Below are 20330 nucleotides of genomic sequence, written 5' to 3' on the forward strand. Positions count from 1 at the left end.
TGAGTACTCAAAATGCAAAATATGACATTTATCAAAAAAGTGCAAATAAAATGTATTCACATATAAAAGGAATAAGTCAAAAAGATAAAAAATCTTAATAGTTAAGAGGTGGTGGGAGAGGTGAAAAGAGTGAGCACACAAGACTAACGTCATCTAATTTTCCACTGAGAGAGCCAAGGGATTACCTGGACTTTCTTTGCTTGTTTTGGACTCTTCTTAACATGAACATGAACAGGAGTTGTTTCATCAACATGAACATGGAGAAGAGGAGAGGTTCTTGTTTTCATTTCCCTTCTCAGCTGATCAAAGTAACACAAAGAATCAGATTGGTTCACAGAATCTCACAGCACAGATACAGGCTTTTCAGCCCACTCTATCAAATCCAACCATCAACTGTACTGTACTTATTTATACTAATCCCATTTGCTAGCTTTTTCTTCAAGACTTCGGTGATTGAAATGCTTGTCCAGAAATTTCATGAATATTGTTAGAGGCTCTGCTTCAAGCAGAGCTTCCTAAATTCCATGAAAAGGTTAACCTCCATCTATTCAGTTGTATCACGTGATTTCAAAATAAAAATTTTTATATACAGTATTCAAAACATCACAATAAAATCGGACACTAATTCAGACAATTCTTTCAAAAGAAATGCACATCTACAGTACATTCAAATGGAACAGTAGATTTATTTATTATAGATCAGGATGGGAAAGTAGCAGAAACACAGAAGTTACTGTCAGAAGGCTGTGTAACCAGAAAAGGAGCGTTCAGTTAATTTGTTTCTCAAGCATCCAAGAGTGAAATATCGGGGATAGTAGAGATCTGAAAAATAAAACAGAAAAAGCTGGAATTGCTCAGCAGATCAGATAGTACCCATAGAGAGAGAATCAGAATTTACTTTTCAGATTACGACCTTTCATCTGAATCAATGAAGTGTCAGTGAGCAGAAACATTAACTTTGCTTTTTTTCCCTCCACTGATGCTGCTGGTCTGCTGAATACAGTGGATTCCAGTTAATTGGGTCCTTGATTAGCTGGGACAGCCACTTATTTGCGACAACTCTTAAAGAAAAAAAAACGAGTCAAGACAATAGCCCGGATTCCCTTCATTTATTTGAGACACTATGCTGCTTCATTGGGACAGGGGGTTGTTACCAAACAGTTTCTAACTAGCATCAAATGCATGCACTTGTATGACCATTAGATACTACAATGTGCTTACAACAAATAGTTTTTAAATAGCATCAGTTGCTTATGCATGTGTTCAAAAAGTAATGATCTTCGTCACTAATAGTTGTTGAGAAATAAGCAGTAAGGCAATTCAGAACAGTTTTGCTCACTGCGGTTTCAAGCATTCATGTTTACAGATGCCAGAAATGGCCAAGTGAAAATGAAATGATTTCACTACTTCAACAAGTTAGGAACTACAAATAATTTGAAGATATTGACAATCATCTTGAATGCTACAATGAAAATGAAGATTTGGAAGGATATATCATCGATAGCATTGTTTGAAGGCAGTCCATATCTACACTAGGTGTCTGTGTTGATTTTGTTCATTTGCAGTGAATCAAAAGAACACAACAGGAAACAGGTACTCTGGATATATTCCTCCACTGATAACAATTAGGAACTCTTACACAGTTTAATAGTATTGTTGTAGTATTGATAGTGTTCTAATTTGTTCTGTAGTTCATTTAAATACATGATTTGTTACTCAGTTAAATGGTAGCTTGTCTTTTTATACCTTTTAAACTATTTCCATGAAACTTTGGCTAATTGAGACAGCCGCATAATTAGGCCAAAATACACTGATCCTGTTGTGTCCCAATTAACTGGAATCTACTGTACTTTCTGTTATTTCAGTTTTATCTAATTCACAGTTGGGAATGTCCAGGTTGAAACTGCTCACCAAAAAATAATTGTTTGTCTTTTTTTTAAAACCTTGCTCGCCTTCAGTGGCTGTTTCCTTGCTTTTTTTTTTAAGGCATTGACCAAAACTAGTTTATACAGCCATATCTCTTTCTTTAAGAACTCTCACTTATTCCAATGTGTGTTAAGTGGATTCCACAATTCAGACTCACCTTCAATGACAGTCATGTTTAAGCTATTCACACTTTGCCAGGCATATTTTTTGCTGTTATTGAAATTGATGTGCCTGTCCTTCATCTCACTGCAATTGTACCAACTCAAACAATTTAAAAGCAGTTTTATTGTTCCATTTATCCCTTGCAATATTTGGTGTTTAAACAAAAAAACATTCTTCTCTCACACTGAAGACCTCAAACTTCAATAACTCTAATTCAAATATTCATGCAAATCTTTCTTCCCTTTGCTGTCTTCTGACTCCACAGATTTCTCAAGTTCCATCCCGTGTCAAGTTTTCACTATCCCTCGCTTTCCTTTCCCTGAACTCAGAAGACCAGTCCTTACCAGAAGCTTAAGCTCCTCCCCATACTCAATCTTAATGAATTTAGCACTCAGCACCTTTCCCCATTGCAACCACTTCTTTTGTGCATAAATCACAGTCATAAAAAGATAAAAGTACCGAAACAGTTTTATCAACTCACCAAGTCCACTCTGACCATCAATTGTTCACACCCATTTTACAAGAGTGCTTTTTAAAAAAAAAAATCCTTTCCATACTGAAGAACTCTCCCCAGATTCACCCACTCGCCAAAACACTATGGGCAATTTATAGTGGCCAAGCAATCAGCATGAAGGATATGCAAGCTCTACAGAGACAGCAATTAAGGTCTGGATTCAACCTGTATCCAAGATGGCAGCACGGTGCAGCTTGCAGTGGCTGATTATCTGTTATTTGTGAAGCAGGGTGCCGTGCTCAATCATAATCAAATGAAAAACTGACGTGGGAGCACGGAGGAACATCTGGAAATCTCCAGGAAGACCTTCTTCGTTGCTGCTGCTGCTGTGAGGTCCGAGTCTCTGCTGGGAAGAACAGGACCCCAGTCCTCGGGGTTGCGTTGCCGATGGCCGTTGGCGGGGGTGTCTTAATACGCTTGGCAGAGGATGGTGCTCAGAGAAGCTGTGCCGGAGGGGATGGTCGGAGGCTTGGAAGTTCGACAGACTCGGAGTCTGCTGCAATCAGGTCGCTTTCAGTGTGTGCTGTGTCTGCGAGGCTGGGTTCGACAGAGCTTTCATTGTGTGCTGTGTCTGCGAGGCTGGGTTCGACGGAGCTTTCATTGTGTGCTGCGTCTGCGAGGCTGAGTCGGGCGGCGCCATGGAAGTCCATAGCGGGGGTAATCCCTTCTGCTGCCTGCGTGAGATGACTAGTCTATCGGGGACCCTGAGGACTTGTGGAAACTGTGTGGTGGTTTCTTTTGAACTTATGGTCTTTTAACATCTTTGGACTATTTTTACTGTGCCCATAGTCTGTTTTTTTTAATCAATTATGCTATTGTTTGCACTGCTGTAACTATATGTTGTAACTATGTGGTTTTGTGCAGGTCTTGTAGCTTTAGTTTTTGGTCTTGTTTTGTCTGGTGGAATTGGAGCTCCTTTCTGGGGAACACACTAAGATGGTAGCGTGATATTAATACGCAGCAGCCTCTCCGGACTCTGGATTGGGGATTGCCAAACAGTATGTAGATTTTCTGGTGTAGTCTGTTTTGTCATGTGCTTTTGTGATATCATTCTGGAGGAACGTTGTCTCATTTTTTAACTGCATTGCATTTGTGGTTTCTAAATGACAATAAACTGAATCTGAATCTTTGTTGTGAGGGTGTTGCTCTATTAACTGCACCTCTGTGCCACCCACACTGTGGCCCTCTTTCTCCCATCTCTGGAATTTCTAATCAATTTGGACACTGTTTCTGGCTTTTTTCTACTCAAAAGGAAATTGATCATTGTTACACACACACAAAATGCTGGAGGAACTCAACAGGCCAGGCAGCATCTGTGGAAAAAAGTACAGTCGACATTTCGGGTCAAAACCCTTTGGCAGGACTAGGAGCTGATTTAAAAGGTGGAGGAGGGGAGAGAGAAACACCAGAAGATAGGTGAAACCTGGAGGGGGAGGGATGAACTAAAGAGCTGGGAAGTTGATTGGTGAAAGAGACAGAAGGCCATGGAAGAAAGAAAGAGGGGGTGGGGGTGGAGAAATACTAGAGAGGCGATGGGTGGGCAAGGAGGTAAGGCGAGGGAGGGAAAAGGGGATGGGAAATGGTGAAGGGTGGGGGGGGGTGGAGAGCATTACCAGAAATTCAAGAAATCGATGTTCACGCCATCAGGTTGGAGGCTACCCAAACAGAATACACAGTGTTCTTCCTCCAAACCAAGTGTGGCTTCATCACGACAGTAGAGGAGGCCATGGATGGACATATTGGAATGGGAATGGGAAGTAGAAATAAAATGGGTGGCCACTGGGAGATCCCTGCTTGTCTTGGTGGACAGAGTTTAGATGCTCGGCAAAGCAGTCTTCCAATCTATGTCGGGTCTCACCGATATACAGAAGGCCACACCGGGCACAGTAAGTGACCCCAACAGACTCACAGGTGAAACGTCGCCTCACCTGGAAGGGCTTTTTAGGGCCCTGAATGGTAGTGAGGGAGGAAGTGTAGGGGTAGGTGTGGCACTTAATCCACTGGCAAGGATAAGTGCCAGGAGAGAGATCAGCGGGGAGGACAAACAGACAAGTGAGTCATTGAGGGAGTGATCCCTGTGGAAAGCAGAAAGTGGGGGGGGGCAGGGGGAGAAGAGAGGGAAAGATGAGCTTGGTGGTGGGATTGTATTGGAGACAGCATAAGTTTCAGAGAATTATGTGCTGGACGCAGAGGCTGGTGTGATGGTAGGTGAGGACAAGAGGAACCCTATCCCTGGTAGGATGGCGGGAGGATGGGGTGAGAGCAGACATGCGTGAACTGGAAGAGATACTGCTGAGGGTAGTGTTGTGGTGGAGGTAGGGAAGCCCCTTTCTTTGAAAAAAGAGGACCTCTCCTTCTTCTAGAATGAAAAGCCTCTTCCTAAGAGCAGATGCGGTGGAGATGGAGGAATTGAGATAAGGGGTTGGATTTATAAGGGGTGACCGATTTATTCCTCACTCTGTTCTACGATCTATGTCTCTCTGAACTTGCAGCTCTGCACTCCAACATTGTCATCAAACCACTGACAAAGCCGGAGTTACAAGCAAACTAACTTTTGCTTTGCAGAAGCTCTCAGACATCTGAACCTGTTCCATGACATCACCACTGCATATCAGACTATTGTTTCCAAGACACCCACTGACATCATTTCCCCCGAAGGTGTTCTCTTTATGGCCTCAGACACCAGACATCCTGCTCCTATCCACTCCCAACATCCCCAAGCAGGAATGTCTTAGTAGACAAGCTGTTTCAGCCTGCTCTACAGAACTTGTAGACCCTTGTCTAGACCCTTTTCACTACATCCATGACACCTCAGACACCCTCCACCATTTTGATGGTTTCCTGATCCCAAGAGGCTTACCAAGAATGTCAAATCCATCTGGACCTCCATCCACTTCAGGAAGGCCTAACCAGAGTCACTCCACCATAACGTTCATTCGTCTTTAGAGAATAAACATAGTTCTGACGAAAGGTCAGAGATCTTAAATGGCAATTGTTTCTCTCTCTCTGTACTTATTGCCTAACCTGTTGAGTGCCTCCTGCTTTTTCCTTTTCATGAAAAAAAAAAGCCCGTGACCATACGTTTACAGTTGGTAACTCATGCAGCAGGGAAACAATGATTTTCTAGCAACACAAAATTATCGCCTTTGCACTGGGTCACCCCCTAAGCCTGCCGCAATATTTCCAGTATATGTGCATCAAACGAAAACCTGGCTGGCTGGTCCATTATCTAACTTTGAAATTGAAGGTCAGTGTCGTTATTTGGACTAACGTTTGTTCCGAAAACCCACATCGGGGTGCGTCGAAATCAAATTTAGGAAACCAAGGAATATTGTCATCCCCGTCCCTAATCCCAGGGAACAAACTTTGGGCCGAAAACGAGTGAACCTGGACTCGGAAGATTTAGGGCAGTGATTGTTGGCGGTTTATCCAGGGAAGTGAAGGCCGAGAGAGAGACGTGGGGATGGCCTCGGATGAATGTAAGATACACCCCGTCCTCCACCCTAAAGATGCACTCTCACAACTGCACTCCCACCGATCCTGTTACTCACTAACAGTGGGATCTTGCCGTTGCCATGAAGTGACCACAGAGTCTTTGTCGTATTACAGAAATCACTGCCCCGCTTTGTTTGCCCTCATGCTGAAACGTATATTAATTAAATAGACTCGATCCTTCCTTTTGTTATCGATACCACCTCCGCCACGGTTTTGTTAGGTGGACGAGACCTTACCATACGAAACCCCCGATGATGCCGCCACTTAAGCGATTGATCTGAGCTCACGGCTGCTTCCCAACTTCCGACAGCCACACCTTTACGTCACTTCCGGATGCGCTCCGCTCTCTTCTAATTGATGCATTCAAATCACCCTAACGGTCTCAGCTCCGCTCCGATTCGCTCTCCCCTTGACCCGACTAAAGAAACCTTCCGGGTTACGCTTGCGGTTGGATCACCATGGCAACCGACCCAACTACTAATAGCCGTTTACTAACTTGTTGGTCTTTACATTTCCAGGCATACAGCGCAGGATAAGTATATTTACTAAATATGTTTTAATACAAAGATGCAATATAATTAACATGTATGTGATTAGAAACTACAGAGGGGTAAATTATTACAATAGGCATCGACGTTCAGCGTCGTTAGCAACACTAATTGATGAGGGACAGTCTGGATCCGGATAGGTTGTTTGACCAGTTATGTCTGTTACTAGTTGTCTCTAATGGTCTTTATGTCTGTTCTTCTCAATCCAAATTTCGTTAAGCGGTCATTTTTCCAGGACACTATTCTCTCCGGGACATAATAACCCGCTGGAGATCGATTGTGGTTAACATACTTTTCTGGGGAGGAGAATATCGGGTAATTTATGGGAAACACTGTATACTACAGTATATTGTAATGACAAGATTGCCCAATCTCAGGCCTGGCACATAAATTAAAATACTCAGCAAGTCAGGCTGCAGCTGGGGAAAGAAAAGCAGAATTAACTTAGTGACACACACAGAATGCTGGAGGAACTCAGGTCCTGCTGGATGGTCTCGGCCAAAATGTCGACAGTACTTTTTTTTCCCCAAAGATGCTGCCTGGCCTGCTGAGTTCCTCCAGCGTTTTGCGGGCGTTGCTTGGATTTCCAGCATCTGCAGATTTTCTCTTGTTTGTGAACAGAGTTAACTTTTCAGTTTGAAGGCCCTTTGTCAAAACTGGAAAATGAGGCTGCAGTTACCATGAAAGTACTTTAGCTTTAAAGGTGTCAGAATGTGAGAAATTCTAAATGGTCATTCCCAGCACAACAAAAGGAAAAAAAACCTGCAGATGTAGAAATTTAAAATAAATAGTGGAAATATCTTATGAAGACCCACCCACCCAAAATATTTATTTAATTCTCTGCCATTTCCTTATTCCCCAAGGTAATTTCTCCAGTCTCAGTCTGTTAGTAACCTGATTTGCCATTTGCTAAAATATTGTCAATTTACATATCTGCACTGCAGAAGTTTTTATAGCATGTTTTTATACTAGACTACACTCACATACACTTATAATAAAACTTGCACAAGTTCAGAGAAAACCACCCTTTTTAGCTTGGCACTTTACCATCTGTCAGCTGAGATCATAACAACCCCACCCCCCATTTCTAAAACAGATCACAAATAGGCATCAGCATTCAGCATCGTTAGCAACTCTAATTGCTGTGGTGCAACCATGGTTTCAGTGATCACTTGCGCCTCATTTGGTCACAAATTTTGTTGCTTTATTGGTGCAGCTTTTCCATCTGCCTTTATCCTGAACTTTCATCCCCTAACTTCCTTCCCATCAGAGACTCTTTGCATTGTCCTTTCCTGTCCACTTGCTTGGTCTTGTTTAATCTTTATTTTTTCCCCAGCTCTGATTAATACTTATTTAACCCAAATACTCATTGCACAGAACTAAACTGCTTAAACTTCCCAGTAATTCCTGATTATATAACTTGTCATTACTTTACCCATATAAAACTAAAGGTAACACCTCTCAAATTTAAAATTTATACCTTTCATTTGCCTCCACTGCCTCACTTTGATTCCATAACACCTCTAATTAACTATACATGCTCCTTTATTCCTCCCTTTTTGCACATTCTTATTGTAATCACTAACTGAACCAACACCATTTCATCTTGCTTTCAACCTTCAAGATACTCTATAAACCATGAAAGTGCTGGATCTATTCACAGGGCAGGCAAAATTTATGGAGAGAGAAAGTGGTTTAATGTTTCAGTTCATTTGCCTCTCAATGGATGCTGATGGAAATATTTAGGACCTTTTCAGTTTTTATTTCACATTTTCAACATCTATAGTTTTGTTTTTGCTTTTTTTCCTTCTGAAAATCTACCTAATTGGTTAAGTTCCATAATAATTGTTTAATTTTATTGCTTTAGAACTTCATTCTGTGACACTCCTTGGGATATTTTACTATGCTATTACAGTTAAATCTCTTCACTTCCAAGATATGTCAAAGCATTTCACGGATCATTTATTTTTCAATTGTAGTTGTATTTGATGGGGCAGCCATACTACATGCAACAATGAGATAAAAACCCAGTTGAAATCACAAAGACCTAGGGTGGAGGGTGTGTCACGAGGCCAGCCACCTTTCAGCTTGTACGGACCACAACTGCTGCTAAGTCAAAGCCTGTCAAACTCCTACTCTACAGTATTGTTTGAGTAATTTAACCACAATAACAAAGGCAAAATCTGCACAAAGAGAAGTTAAAATAGTGTATTTACACTATAAAAATGGATTATAAATCTCATTTGGTTTATTGAGGGATGAACACTAATGTTGATATGAAAGTGCCCCAAATATGTACAGTTCATAAAAAGCAAAACAAATCCATGATCATCCTGATTTGGAAATATATTGCTGTTCCTTCATTGTTGCTTGGTCTAAATCCTGGAATAGCCCATGCAATAGTATCTTTTGTTCTTATTCAGAATATACTATTCCCAAATTAGAGATACACTGTTCCCACACTATCCCATACCCCTGTTCCCACTTATAATGTTGAATTCATAACTCTGAATTATTGCCTTCTGCAATCCAACAATATTACAATTACATTTAATAAAGCATCATTCATAAAAAACATTATTTTATTAAATACTATGTCATCCATCTACAAATGTGGCAAACAATACCCCTTAATCTCAAGTTCCCAATTATGTTTGAAGAGACTCCATCTCACCCTGTCTAGGAAAATCAAAACTATCGAAAGATGCATCAAGTATATAATAAGATTTCGATATAATCTCATAAAATAAACTGCCTTTAGAGAAACTCGAGTTTTGCTGAACCAACAAAATACAACTTAAAGTGGTTAAACACAAGGAGAAATAGAAACAAGGGGGATAAAAAAAACATAGGAGACGTTAGATATCGCAAACTACGTAATGGACAAATTACACTTCCAAGAAAATATACAAATTATTGTGATTCTAGGACTGCTAAGCTGCAGTCAATCTACAAAGAACCAGCATTGAGCTTCTCTCCAATTAACTCAAAGGATGGAAAATATGAATCAAGGTACATCAAGGGAGATCATGCATTAGGGTAATTGTATTTTCTGTAGCATTAAAGCAAATTGCTGCAATGTAAAAAGGTAAGAGAGATAATTTACATTTATACAGCACCTCTTATGACCTTGGGTCATACCAAATCATTTTAGAGCCAAGGAAACAGTTTGAGGTCAGCAATTGTCATAATGTTATAAAATATGGCAGCCAATTGCAAAATGAAAAATTCCACAAGATGGTGATCAGATAATCTGGTTATATTGTTGCAGGAATAGGTACTGGATAGGACCTTGAGGAATACTCTTCTACACTCAGGTGGTGAATTTTTATTTACTGATAGTGTGGAACAGGCCCTTCCAACCTAATGAGCAGTTACCCACCTATTTAACACTAGCCTAATCACAAGACAATTTACAATGACCAATTAACCTACTAACCGGTACACCTTTAGACTGTGGGAGGAAACCCAGACGGAACCCACGTGGTCACGGGGAGAACGTACAAACTCATTACGGACAGTGCCAGAATTGACCTCTGAACTCCAGAAAACCCTGACCTGAACAGCATCACACTAACCGCTACACAGAATGAAAATAAATAGCACTCAAATGGAAAAAAAAAGAGCAAGGAAAGAGCAACATACATGTATATAATGGTCTTACCAATAATTTAATGTCTGTTTTTTGGTTCTGATATTTCTCTTCTGTTCCTTGTACTTATTTTTAAAAAATGATTACTTTTACCAGTTCTTAAATATCACAACAGAAATGTTTATTAGTCTATATTCTCTATAGCACATTGCATTTGCTGTGTACTGTCAGTGCAATTCAGTAGTCCATTTTTGTTTTTATTTCAATGCTCACAATCATCGGACTGCTTAATTTATGAATGCCATGATTTTTAAAGCTATGGTTTATTGTTTTCATTGGCCCATTTTTTAAAAAATAACCATCTTCATAGATGCTCTTACACTCGAAATGAGAACACAACAGTTTTCCCCTCCAATCATCTTTAAGCAGAATAAACACAATAATACCTGAACAGAGTTTGGAGCAAAAAGTGCATGACTGTATTTGCCAATTTTTTCTTAGTTTCAGGCTTGCCCTGGTATTTGCTTCAGACCAGAGTTAAGAGACGGATAAAGCATTGCTCTAATTCACACTTACTTTTAACAAAGGATGAGTGTTTTGTGATTGAGCTTTTAAACAAAACTCATTCTTTTCTCCAGATACATCCTGTGGTCAGTTCAAAACCATAAAAACATTTAACGCAATTTATTGCTCAATTCCTGTTCTTTCTGGATATTTTCTTCCATCCTTTGATACCATGTCTTGATCTTGGTGTTTGCCATCATGTCACCGAATGCCTCCAGACCTTCCATTACCCGGAGAACTCCATAGACAGCCTGCAAGGAAGAGAAAAAGACAGAAATCACAGAAACAGACTTACGGACCCAAGAGGTGATACTCATCACAATAAATGGATAGACAGGAGCTCACAACTCTACAAAGACCATAAGATACAAGTGCAAAATTATGCCATTTGGCTCATTGAGTCTGATCTGCTGATCCAATTTTCCTTTCAGCCCCAATCTCCTGTCTGCTCCCTGTATCCCTTCATGCCTTGAAAAATCAAGTATCCATCAATCTATGCCTTAAATATATGTAAAGACTTGGCCTTCACAGCTGCCTGTGGCAACAAATTCCACGGATTCAGCACTCTCTGGATAAAGAAATTCCCACTCATCTCTGTTCTAAAAGGACACCCCTTTATTTTGAGGCCAAGTCCTCTAGTCCTAGACCCTCCCATCGTAGGAAACATCCTCTCCATACCCACTCTATCGAGGCCTTTCAATATTCAACATGTTTCAATTAGGTCACCGTTCATCTTTCTGAATTCCAGAGAACACAGGCAAAGACCCATCAAACGCTCTTCATATGACAAGCCATTCAATTATTTTTGTGAACCCTTTGAACCCTCGCCGGATACGATAAGGGGCCCAAACTTGCTCAAAATACTACCAAGTGAGGCCACTTCTCTCTTCCAGAGGCACAACCTGTTCAAATGTTCTTTAAAGTTAGCTGTGGAATCAGGGCACCCAAATGTAATCCAAAGTGAACTTGCTCTTACCAAGTCAGCAAGATTGGGTACATTTCCACCCATAAATGGCCTGTGGTTGCCCACAGCAGCAATCCATTCATTGACCGCTTTGTACAGGTCCTGCCGCACATCATCGTGAAGATTGTGTCTGAAACCAGCAAGGGTACAGGTTCAGTGCATTCTTGTAAGATGAGGCACAGGTCAAAATGCTTCACTTTAGTCTAACAGTCAAAGAATGTGATATATCTGTTTCAAGTGGTGTCCAGATACCTGGACGTAATTAAGTACTCTAAAGATTCAAATGCATGTACCTTGACTTGAGTCTCTTGCTGACAAAGAACATGGCAGCTGCTCCAACATACTTGGCAAAAAATCCTTCAAACGCACCAAATTTCCCCTCCCGCACAATATAATCAAAAGACTCTAGGGCTTCTCTAGGAGTCCGGTAGACATTGGGCGAAATGAGGTGAACCAACCAGTCATCCACCCACTTGCGCCATTTCATTTCTTCCCTGAACAAGAAGAAGAACCAATACAACTTATACACAAAGAACACACAACATCTGAAGTTGAAATCAGTAAGTTACCATTATCATGGGTCGCAGCCTAGAGAATGCGCACGGGGCATGTGCGGAGTGGGGGGAAAAGATAGGAAGAAGTTTATATTGGCCCATCTCTCCTCCAATCATTCAGAATTATAAAGGGAAGGCATAAGTATACAATGTGTGTATTTCATAAATCCCCTACAAAAACAGTTAAAGTCAAATTCCTGGTCTTCTCTTTCTGTTCATGTGCACAGTAACAACATCACCAGCAAACCACACTCCCAGACCAACTCAGATGTGTATAGACACTTCCATCACTGAAACTGGGCCAAGTAGTGAGGGCTCATCATACAACAGCACTATGGGAACGTTTTGTACACAAAATCCAGCAATTCAAGAAAATGATCTATCATTGCTTTCTCAAGGTATTTGACCAGGGATGCCCAGAACCTGAAAATACATCTTTGAACAGATACAATACAGACTTCTAAATACAAGAGATCTGATTTAGGACTGAGTAGCTTATAACTTGTTGATGGTGGAAACCAAGCAATAATAGTTATATTGACCTTAATGACAGTGAGTAACCAGCAACTTTCTCACTACCTTCCAACCTCTGCCAACACCAGATATTTAAAAAAAAAATCACTCTGAATGGAACTGCAATTGGATAAATTAACAAATAAAAAATGCAAGGGCCAAGAGGCAAGTTTCACAACTTTGTAATAGTAGCAGGAAATCTGTGATACATTCTCAGGCGAGTAATCACAGATCATAGTGAAGGGTCGACAACAAACCACACTGCTGTATTATTGTTACTACAAATGAAATGTGGAATATAATGTTTCACTGACACAAAAAAAACATGGCAGCCTTTATGATTCAGCAAACATTAATGAACAAGTGCTGGGGACATTAGTTAGTGGACAAAGAAAATTTGCCGAACACTTCAAACAGCAAGATAAGATCTTCAGCCATTTATTCAAATAGGGAAAGAAGTTTGGGGGGCGGGGGTGAGGGAGGAGTGGATGGAAAGTTCAGCTGAATGTAACATTTAAAAAGACAGGAACCAAATTTTAAAAAAATTATTGCAAAATCAACAGGTTTGGCCAAGAGGGCACGCACCGAATGATACAGAAGTCTCTCCCAGTTAGAATGATCAATACTTATATAGTAATAAAATGATGGGTGTCATTGATATTCCTGTATACGTACTTCCTTGCCTCCTTATTGGGATAGTATTGCTTTTCATCCTGGTCCTCCAGCATCACCCAGTACTTGTTGTTATATTCAGTGATCTCCTTTCCCTTTACATCTTTTGATTTCATCTCTGGGTAGTATGATATCACCTTATTTAAGTTTTTGTCCCTAAGTATTTGAATGAGAGAGGAAGAGAGAAAAAGACAGAGTAAAAAATAGCATGTTTTAACTTGCATTCCAAATCCAAATCAAGAGTTCCAGTATTTGCAAACATGTTCAAACACAATGTTTGCACCTGCAATTAGCGGTATGCATAACTGTACCACCGACGATTGGGCTGGCATTCAGAGATCATTCAGAGCAGCCAAATAACTGTGAGTAATAGGGGAAAAATTCAAAAGGATCTCCATGTCATTCTTGTCTGTTTCACATACTGATATTGGCAGAAGGGATCACTCTCTTGGACAAGATTTGACAAGGTCAGGTAACCAGAAGATGTGAGAATACAAATCTCTGTAAAATGGTAGAAATGGCATTAGTTTGTCAGTTGTGAGGTGGCAGTTCTGATTGCGCAGTGCTCCCTCAATGCTGCTCTGCAGCATGAGCCCAGATTTCTTTTTGCTCACACGTATGGAATGGGTCTTGATAGAAAATACCCAAGGGCAGAGCATGTCCTTTTTCCCCCTTTGTTGTTAATTGTGAAAAGAAAAATAATAAATCTTGGAAGCCTTTTCCTTTTGGGCAAAAATTGGGAAACATGGAAAATAACAAAAACAGGAGTGAAATTTGAAAACAAACTTAACAGACACCTATCTCCAAGACCACTTGTGTGAAGCAGTGAATGAAAATCTTTAAAAATGTCAGGGAGTCATGTGATTGTGTGCTGCAGTCTTCAAGTGAGACACAGAAAGGGCATTGCAAATCTAACTGAGGGCATAAAGCTCTTAGAGGAGTGTCTATTGCATGGTCAAATTAACAACTGTGTTTGCAACTGCAAATATATATGTGACTGATGCCAGTGCCGTGTTTATGCTTAACAACTAGTATATGAAAAGAGAAAGTCCTGGTTTCAAGGAAGCCAACACCGATTTGTTGGCATTCAAGTGAAAAGATTAAATAAAATTAAATCAAGTTTATAGTCAAAAAGGGTGAAAATACAGAAAACAAAACTAATAGCCAGAGAAGCAGAAATTTAAATGTTTTGACAACAAATTGCTAACATTAAACAGTAAAACATGAGTGTACACTTCACATAGCCAAGTAGTTTGGAAATACTAAATAACATGATCACCAGTAGCCACTTCTGGTTTACCTGGACACTAAATATGTCTTTACAGCACTGATGATAACAGACGAATCGTTGATTTGCTGGGGGGAAAAAGGGAAAAAATTGGTTATGAGCTGCTTACTGCACATGCAACTAGCAACCACCAAACTTCAATGAACATCCTTCACTCACTTGTTAGATTTCAATTTTTAAAAATATGAAATTCATTCTGAACTTAGCACAAACCTTGTGTGTATGTGGGTAGAAACACAGACAGAGAGAGCACACGTACTGGGGCTAACCCACCTCTTTACTTCACCCCCTCCCCCTCTCCTGGTTTCACCTATCACTGCCACCTTGCACTTCTTCCTCCCCTCCCTCTCACCTTCTTATTCTGACTTCTCCGCTTCCTTTCCTGTCCTGATGAAGGCTCTTGGCCAAAAACGCCGACTGTTTACCCTTTTCCATAGATGCCGCCTAACCTGCTGAGTTCCTCCAGCATTTTGTGTGTGTTGGTCTGGATTTCCAGCATCTGCAGATTTTTTCGGGTTTCTGAAATGTTGATTCCTTTCTTCACGGATGCTGCCTAATGTGCTGAGTGCTTCTAGGATTCTCTGTTGCTTATTAAATATCCCAATCCGTTTGTATGCAATTAATTAGCTACGCTATAATCCACTTTGGTAAAAGTACCAAACCAGAGAAGATGTATCTAAGATGTTTGTCAGTACATGGCAAGAATTCACTTGTCCAATCTGTACAATGTACATCCAGTGGAGCAGCAGATGGTTTAACAGTTCACTGGAAGGGCAGCAGCTCATGCAATGCAGCATTTCCTTGCCACTGTACTGAAATGTGCAGCATAAATTATATACTCAGGTCACTAGTCTGGAAAAAGGTTACAATGGATTGCCACATTAGGACAGCAACATCAAAAGTTAAAAGAGAACTCGACTTCTTAGGTTACATAACTAATGTAGAAATACACAAATCAACACGTTTTACTACTGGAAAAATTATCAGGGGAAGAGGATAAGAACACATGAACACAGGAGCAGAAATTGTCCATTTGTTCCCTCATACCTGCCTCACCACCACTATTATCACTCAAACTCCACACTATAAAAAACCTTTCCTTACACTTTCTTAACCCTTCCCACTTTCTCTGCAACTTGTTTCATTTCCATCTTTTCATCAATTCTGTGAAAGATTAATAACTTGAAACGTTAACATCGATGCCACCTGATCTTCAAGTATTAATAGCGTATTCTGTTTTTATTTTAGCTCCCCTTGCTTTGAAGTAGGCACTGATACCAACCATTATTGCTTTCTGCAAAAACCTTATCACCCCTCCCTCCACCCAAGGACTGCACCACTGACGTCCACAGTTTTTTTTAAATGACTCTCAGTAGTTTGAATTTATGCCTGTTATGTGTTACTTACCACCTTCTCGCCATTCTCTCCAATCAAAATTGGAACCTTTCGGTAGCTGGAAAATTTTATCTCTTTCCGTAAGACTGGGTTTACCTCAACAATTTCATAAGGCAATGAATGGAAGTCAAGGAATGCACGGACTTTACTACAGAATGGGCAAGTCTTATACTGATACAGAGTCAGAGACAGACCAGTGCTGGAATCCTGCAATAGAAACAGAGAGATGAAAAGGGAATGAATCCTATTTGGAATCACATACTTCCCAATACCCCACCAAGGAAAACACAAAATCACTAAAATGGATTATGTTGGCACCTCTGAAATCTAATTGTGTGCAAATCAGCAGTTCAACTTTCCTACATTATTAAATTGAGCAAACTTCAGGAGTATTTCAATGGCTGAAGAAGCCAGCATTTGAAGCATTGGTGTCAGTTAAGTGCAAAGTTTCCATTCCTAATTCCAGTTCAGTGGATGCCACAATTCCAGCTAGCTGAGTGGTAACAACCTTGTAAGACCAAAGAGCTGATTGTGGACTTCAGAAAGGGTAGGATGAGGGAACACACACCAATCCTCATGGAGGGATCAGAAAGGGTAGGATGAGGGAACACACACCAATCCTCATGGAGGGATCAGAAATGGAGAGAGTGAGCAATTCCAGTTCTTGTGTGTCAAGATCTCTGAGGATCTAACCTGGTTCCAACATATCGAAACAGCTGTAAAGAAGGCAAATCAGCAGCTATATTTCATTAGGAGTTTGAGGAGATTTGATTTGTCACCTAAGACACTTGAAAACTTCTACAGATTCATGGAGAGCATTCTGACAGGCTGCATCAGTCCGAATTGGGGGGCGGGGAATCTACCGTATAGGATCAAAAGAAGCTATAGAAAGTAGTAAAATTTGTCAGCTCCATCTTGGATACTAGTCTCTGCAGTACCCAAGACATCTTAAAGAAGCGGTACCTCAGAAAGGCAGCATCCATTATTAAGGACCCTCATCACCAAGGACATGCCCTTTTCTCATTGTTACCATCAGAAAGGATGTAAGAAGCCCGAAGGCACACACTCAATGATTCAGGATCAGCTTCTTCCCCTCTGCTATCCAATTCCTAAATGGACATTGAACCCATGAATACTACCTCACCACTTTTTTATTTCTGCTTTTACACTGTTTTTAATTTGCATATACTATATATGCAAATTATACTATATGCTATATAGCGGTGTGTGTATACACTCATACAAATATATTTACTGTAATTGTTTTTTATACTTATCACATATTGCTTTGTACTGCTGCTGCTGAATTAACAAATTTCACGACATTTGCTGGTGATATTGAACCTGATTCTGATACATCCTTATAGCTTTGAACTGGCTTGAGCAGTGATTTACATTTAAGTACATACATGAGCAACATCCACTGAGCAGGAGAAAGTGACACAGGGAAAAGCTATAAACATGAATTTATATCACATCTCCCTAGTCTTAACACATCTTAAAACAATTTTCAGCTAATGCTGAATGATAAATATTCATAAGATAGGAAACTATCTTGGTTTCCTATATCCTACAAATAATATAATGAGCAAAAAAATCAGTTTGCACTGATGTTGATTGAAAGACGAATGGCAAGCAATGTAGCTCTTGTTCAAGTTAGTACATTTATGTAATATCTGTTAAGGAAGGGAGAACATCATCTCAGAAATTATCACCTTAAACAAAACGGATTCATCTTGGACTCTACTGACTCAAACCATCAAAGTCACATCTGATATTGATCTGATTATTCCATTGGCATCAGCTACTGTTAGAGGTCATTTCACATCACTTGATTTATTACACAGGTATCAGATAAGATTTGTCTTTTGAGCCGAGCTAACGCATGTTTGATAATATGAATTAAAATCACTTTAAACCAAAGTAACAATTTTAATGTACTAACAAAATCATGATACGTGATAGTGCTATTCAGTCTCTTCCATCTATCTATGCGAGGATTGTTTTTCAGAACTCACCTGACTTCTGGTCCCACTACACTGCTCATTCTCAACAGCATTTTATATTTCTACCTTACGTGCTACTATTTAATTTTCATTTCAACCCAATTCCAAGGTTAAAGGGGTTAAGTTATAAAGACATGTTGTACAGACTTCAGTTGATTGAATAAATTCAATGTGTAGAAATATTATTTTCTTTAATTTTGAGGCAATGTGGTAGAGCCATGACCAAGGGTCACCCCTGACTTCTGTGGAGTTTGTACATTCTCCCTGTGATCACGTGGATTTCCTCCAGTTGCTCCCAGTTTCTTCCCATGTGCAAAAATCCTTGGGTTAGTTTGGCCACTGCAATTTGCCCCTGTGAGCAGTAGAAACTGGGGGTAAATTGATATGATTATGGGGAAAATAAAATGGGATGGGTGTAAATAGGCACTTGAAGGTCAATGCAGACTCACTGGGCCAATGGGGCAAAGGATCTGTTTCTGTGCTGTATGACTATGATATTGGGAGTCCAAGCCAAAAGCACATAATCTTAACATTTAGAGCTGGAGCAGTTAGGGTCAATAGAGCCACTCCTTCACACAAAAAGATTGACAAATTCTGGAACTCACTGGATGTTGTGGCTTCTGGTCGAAAGAAATTTCAAAGGAGAGATCTTCATCTACATTGAGGTAAAAGAGCAAGTGGAATTGGGAAACAGCTAAACCAGTATCTATCTGGATGATGCGGCAGATGCAAAAAATTGAATGCCATAATTCTACTTCTGTGTTTTGCCCAAGAAATAAGACACAGAATTTTACAATAATTAATTTCAGAATAAGTATTAAAAAAGGATTGATACATCACTTTTTCCAGATCTTGGAAAAAAATCAAGCTATTCAACTGCAAATCTGGGGATGGTTAGATCTGTTCATTTATTTTTATAGTTTTAAAACTATTATCATTGCAAAGTTGCAAAATGGGTCCTTAGAGCCACTTGGAAAAGTTTGAAACCCATGGCCAAATAAAACATGCAACTGTGACCTGATATCCAAGTGCAATCCAATTAATAGATTGCAGTTTTGAAGTGTAGTCGTTTGTAATGTAAGAAACACAAATCAACTTGTGCACTTATGATAATTACCAGATAATATGATCTTTTTTACCTTGATTGAGAAATGGATACTAGCCAGAACAGTGGGATGAGCCCCTCTGCACATCCTTAATGCTCATATTGCATTATCCTTGCAATAATGCCGCGAAGTCCAAGGGGAAAAAACCAGAACCCGTTATAGTGTATAACCTCTCAGTACTGCACTACATGTCAGACTACATTTTTGGACTAAAGTTCCCGAAAAACTCAATCTCCTTGCTCATCAGCACGTCAGAATTACCCAAACCTTCAGAAACGTGGCAAAAATTTACAGCATTGCTATATCTCTCTTTCAGGATTTTCAAACTAAAACAACAACTCAATATTTTAAATCTTGGCAGAGTTATGATGGAATTGCACTCAGATGGTGTTTTTGAGCGCAAACCAATTCGAAGTGATTAAAAACTCGGTGCGTTGCAGCTACCGGTACTATAACATAGGTATTTTAATCTGGTGTACTAAATTAAACCCCGATTTCACTGATCGCTAAAACCGCCAGGCCCTATCCACGCGCCTTTCTCCAGTTTCACCTTTGTGAACTGTTGTTCGGCGTGATGCTGCTGAACATTATGCTTGATCGTCTGGTAGAGTCCCAGGGTTCCACCGAACACAAATGCGAGGCTCAGCGCAGTGCTGCCAACTTTGAACCCCTCTGTCAGTTTCTTCTGAAAACCCCTGCCGTACATGTGAAATCTACAGCGAGGCTGCAGTGCCAGAAATTGCCATTTGCAAACCTTGCTAGAAGCTACCAGCCGCATACAATACCGTCCCACACCAACATAGGAAGCTGCCATCTTTAAGTTACGTAAAGAGGTTTTTGCCAAGCTATTTTTAGAGACGTATTTTATTGACCACCTCCTCCCCCCCCCCTCCCGAGATGCCCTTTCGGCATTTCAACTACAAAACAGCTTATGATCAGCTGGGTTCCTAAGTAAGCGATAACAGTGCAGACGAAGTAATAATGGTTGTGCAAAGTAAAATTGCAGTCTCGCTCACAATCATTGTTGAAAT

General features: G+C 40.2%; 2 protein-coding genes across 6 annotated transcripts in view; both read right to left on the reverse strand.

Moving 5' to 3' along the window:
• The window catches only part of odf2a (outer dense fiber of sperm tails 2a), a 48075-nt gene extending 41659 nt beyond the window's left edge, over nt 1-6416 (reverse strand). For 2 of the 4 annotated variants that reach the window (XM_073052394.1, XM_073052393.1), the window contains exons 1-2: nt 6334-6416; nt 186-299 (exon numbers count right to left, since the gene is read on the reverse strand). In XM_073052394.1, coding sequence (XP_072908495.1) covers nt 186-299; nt 6334-6336 — 117 coding nt within the window. In that variant the 5' untranslated portion in view covers nt 6337-6416. Of the gene's footprint in view, nt 1-185; nt 300-5462; nt 5662-6333 lie in introns of those variants that run through there. The other 2 variants (XM_073052392.1, XM_073052391.1) reach the window with 1 other exon arrangement.
• A 2455-nt stretch (nt 6417-8871) lies between these two features.
• On the reverse strand, nt 8872-20118 carry ptgesl (prostaglandin E synthase 2-like). Of its 2 annotated transcripts, none has more exons than XM_073052387.1 (7): nt 19850-20118; nt 16200-16394; nt 14805-14860; nt 13508-13660; nt 12059-12259; nt 11778-11895; nt 8872-11052 (listed from the first exon to the last, which is right to left on the reverse strand). In XM_073052387.1, the coding sequence occupies exons 1-7, from the start codon at nt 20111-20113 to the stop codon at nt 10912-10914; spliced, it is 1128 nt and encodes a 375-aa protein (XP_072908488.1). In that variant the 5' UTR covers nt 20114-20118; the 3' UTR covers nt 8872-10911. The 2 variants fall into 2 exon arrangements, with proteins under 2 accessions (XP_072908488.1, XP_072908489.1); XM_073052388.1 differs by having other exon boundaries at nt 20054-20114.
• Nucleotides 20119-20330: the final 212 nt, after the last annotated feature.

Source organism: Hemitrygon akajei, chromosome 7, assembly GCF_048418815.1.
Source record: "Hemitrygon akajei chromosome 7, sHemAka1.3, whole genome shotgun sequence".
Lineage (NCBI taxonomy): Eukaryota > Metazoa > Chordata > Chondrichthyes > Myliobatiformes > Dasyatidae > Hemitrygon > Hemitrygon akajei.

Excerpts from the sequence above, each read along its gene's own strand:
- ptgesl (XM_073052387.1), bottom strand. The coding sequence starts at position 20,113 with ATGGCAGCTTCCTATGTTGGTGTGGGACGGTATTGTATGCGGCTGGTA. Across the intron at positions 16,395-19,849 it reads CCGAACAACAGTTCACAAAG|GATTCCAGCACTGGTCTGTC; the intron begins GTGAAACTGGAG and ends TTTCTATTGCAG. Across the intron at positions 11,053-11,777 it reads TACCCAATCTTGCTGACTTG|GCTGTCTATGGAGTTCTCCG; the intron begins GTAAGAGCAAGT and ends TCTTCCTTGCAG.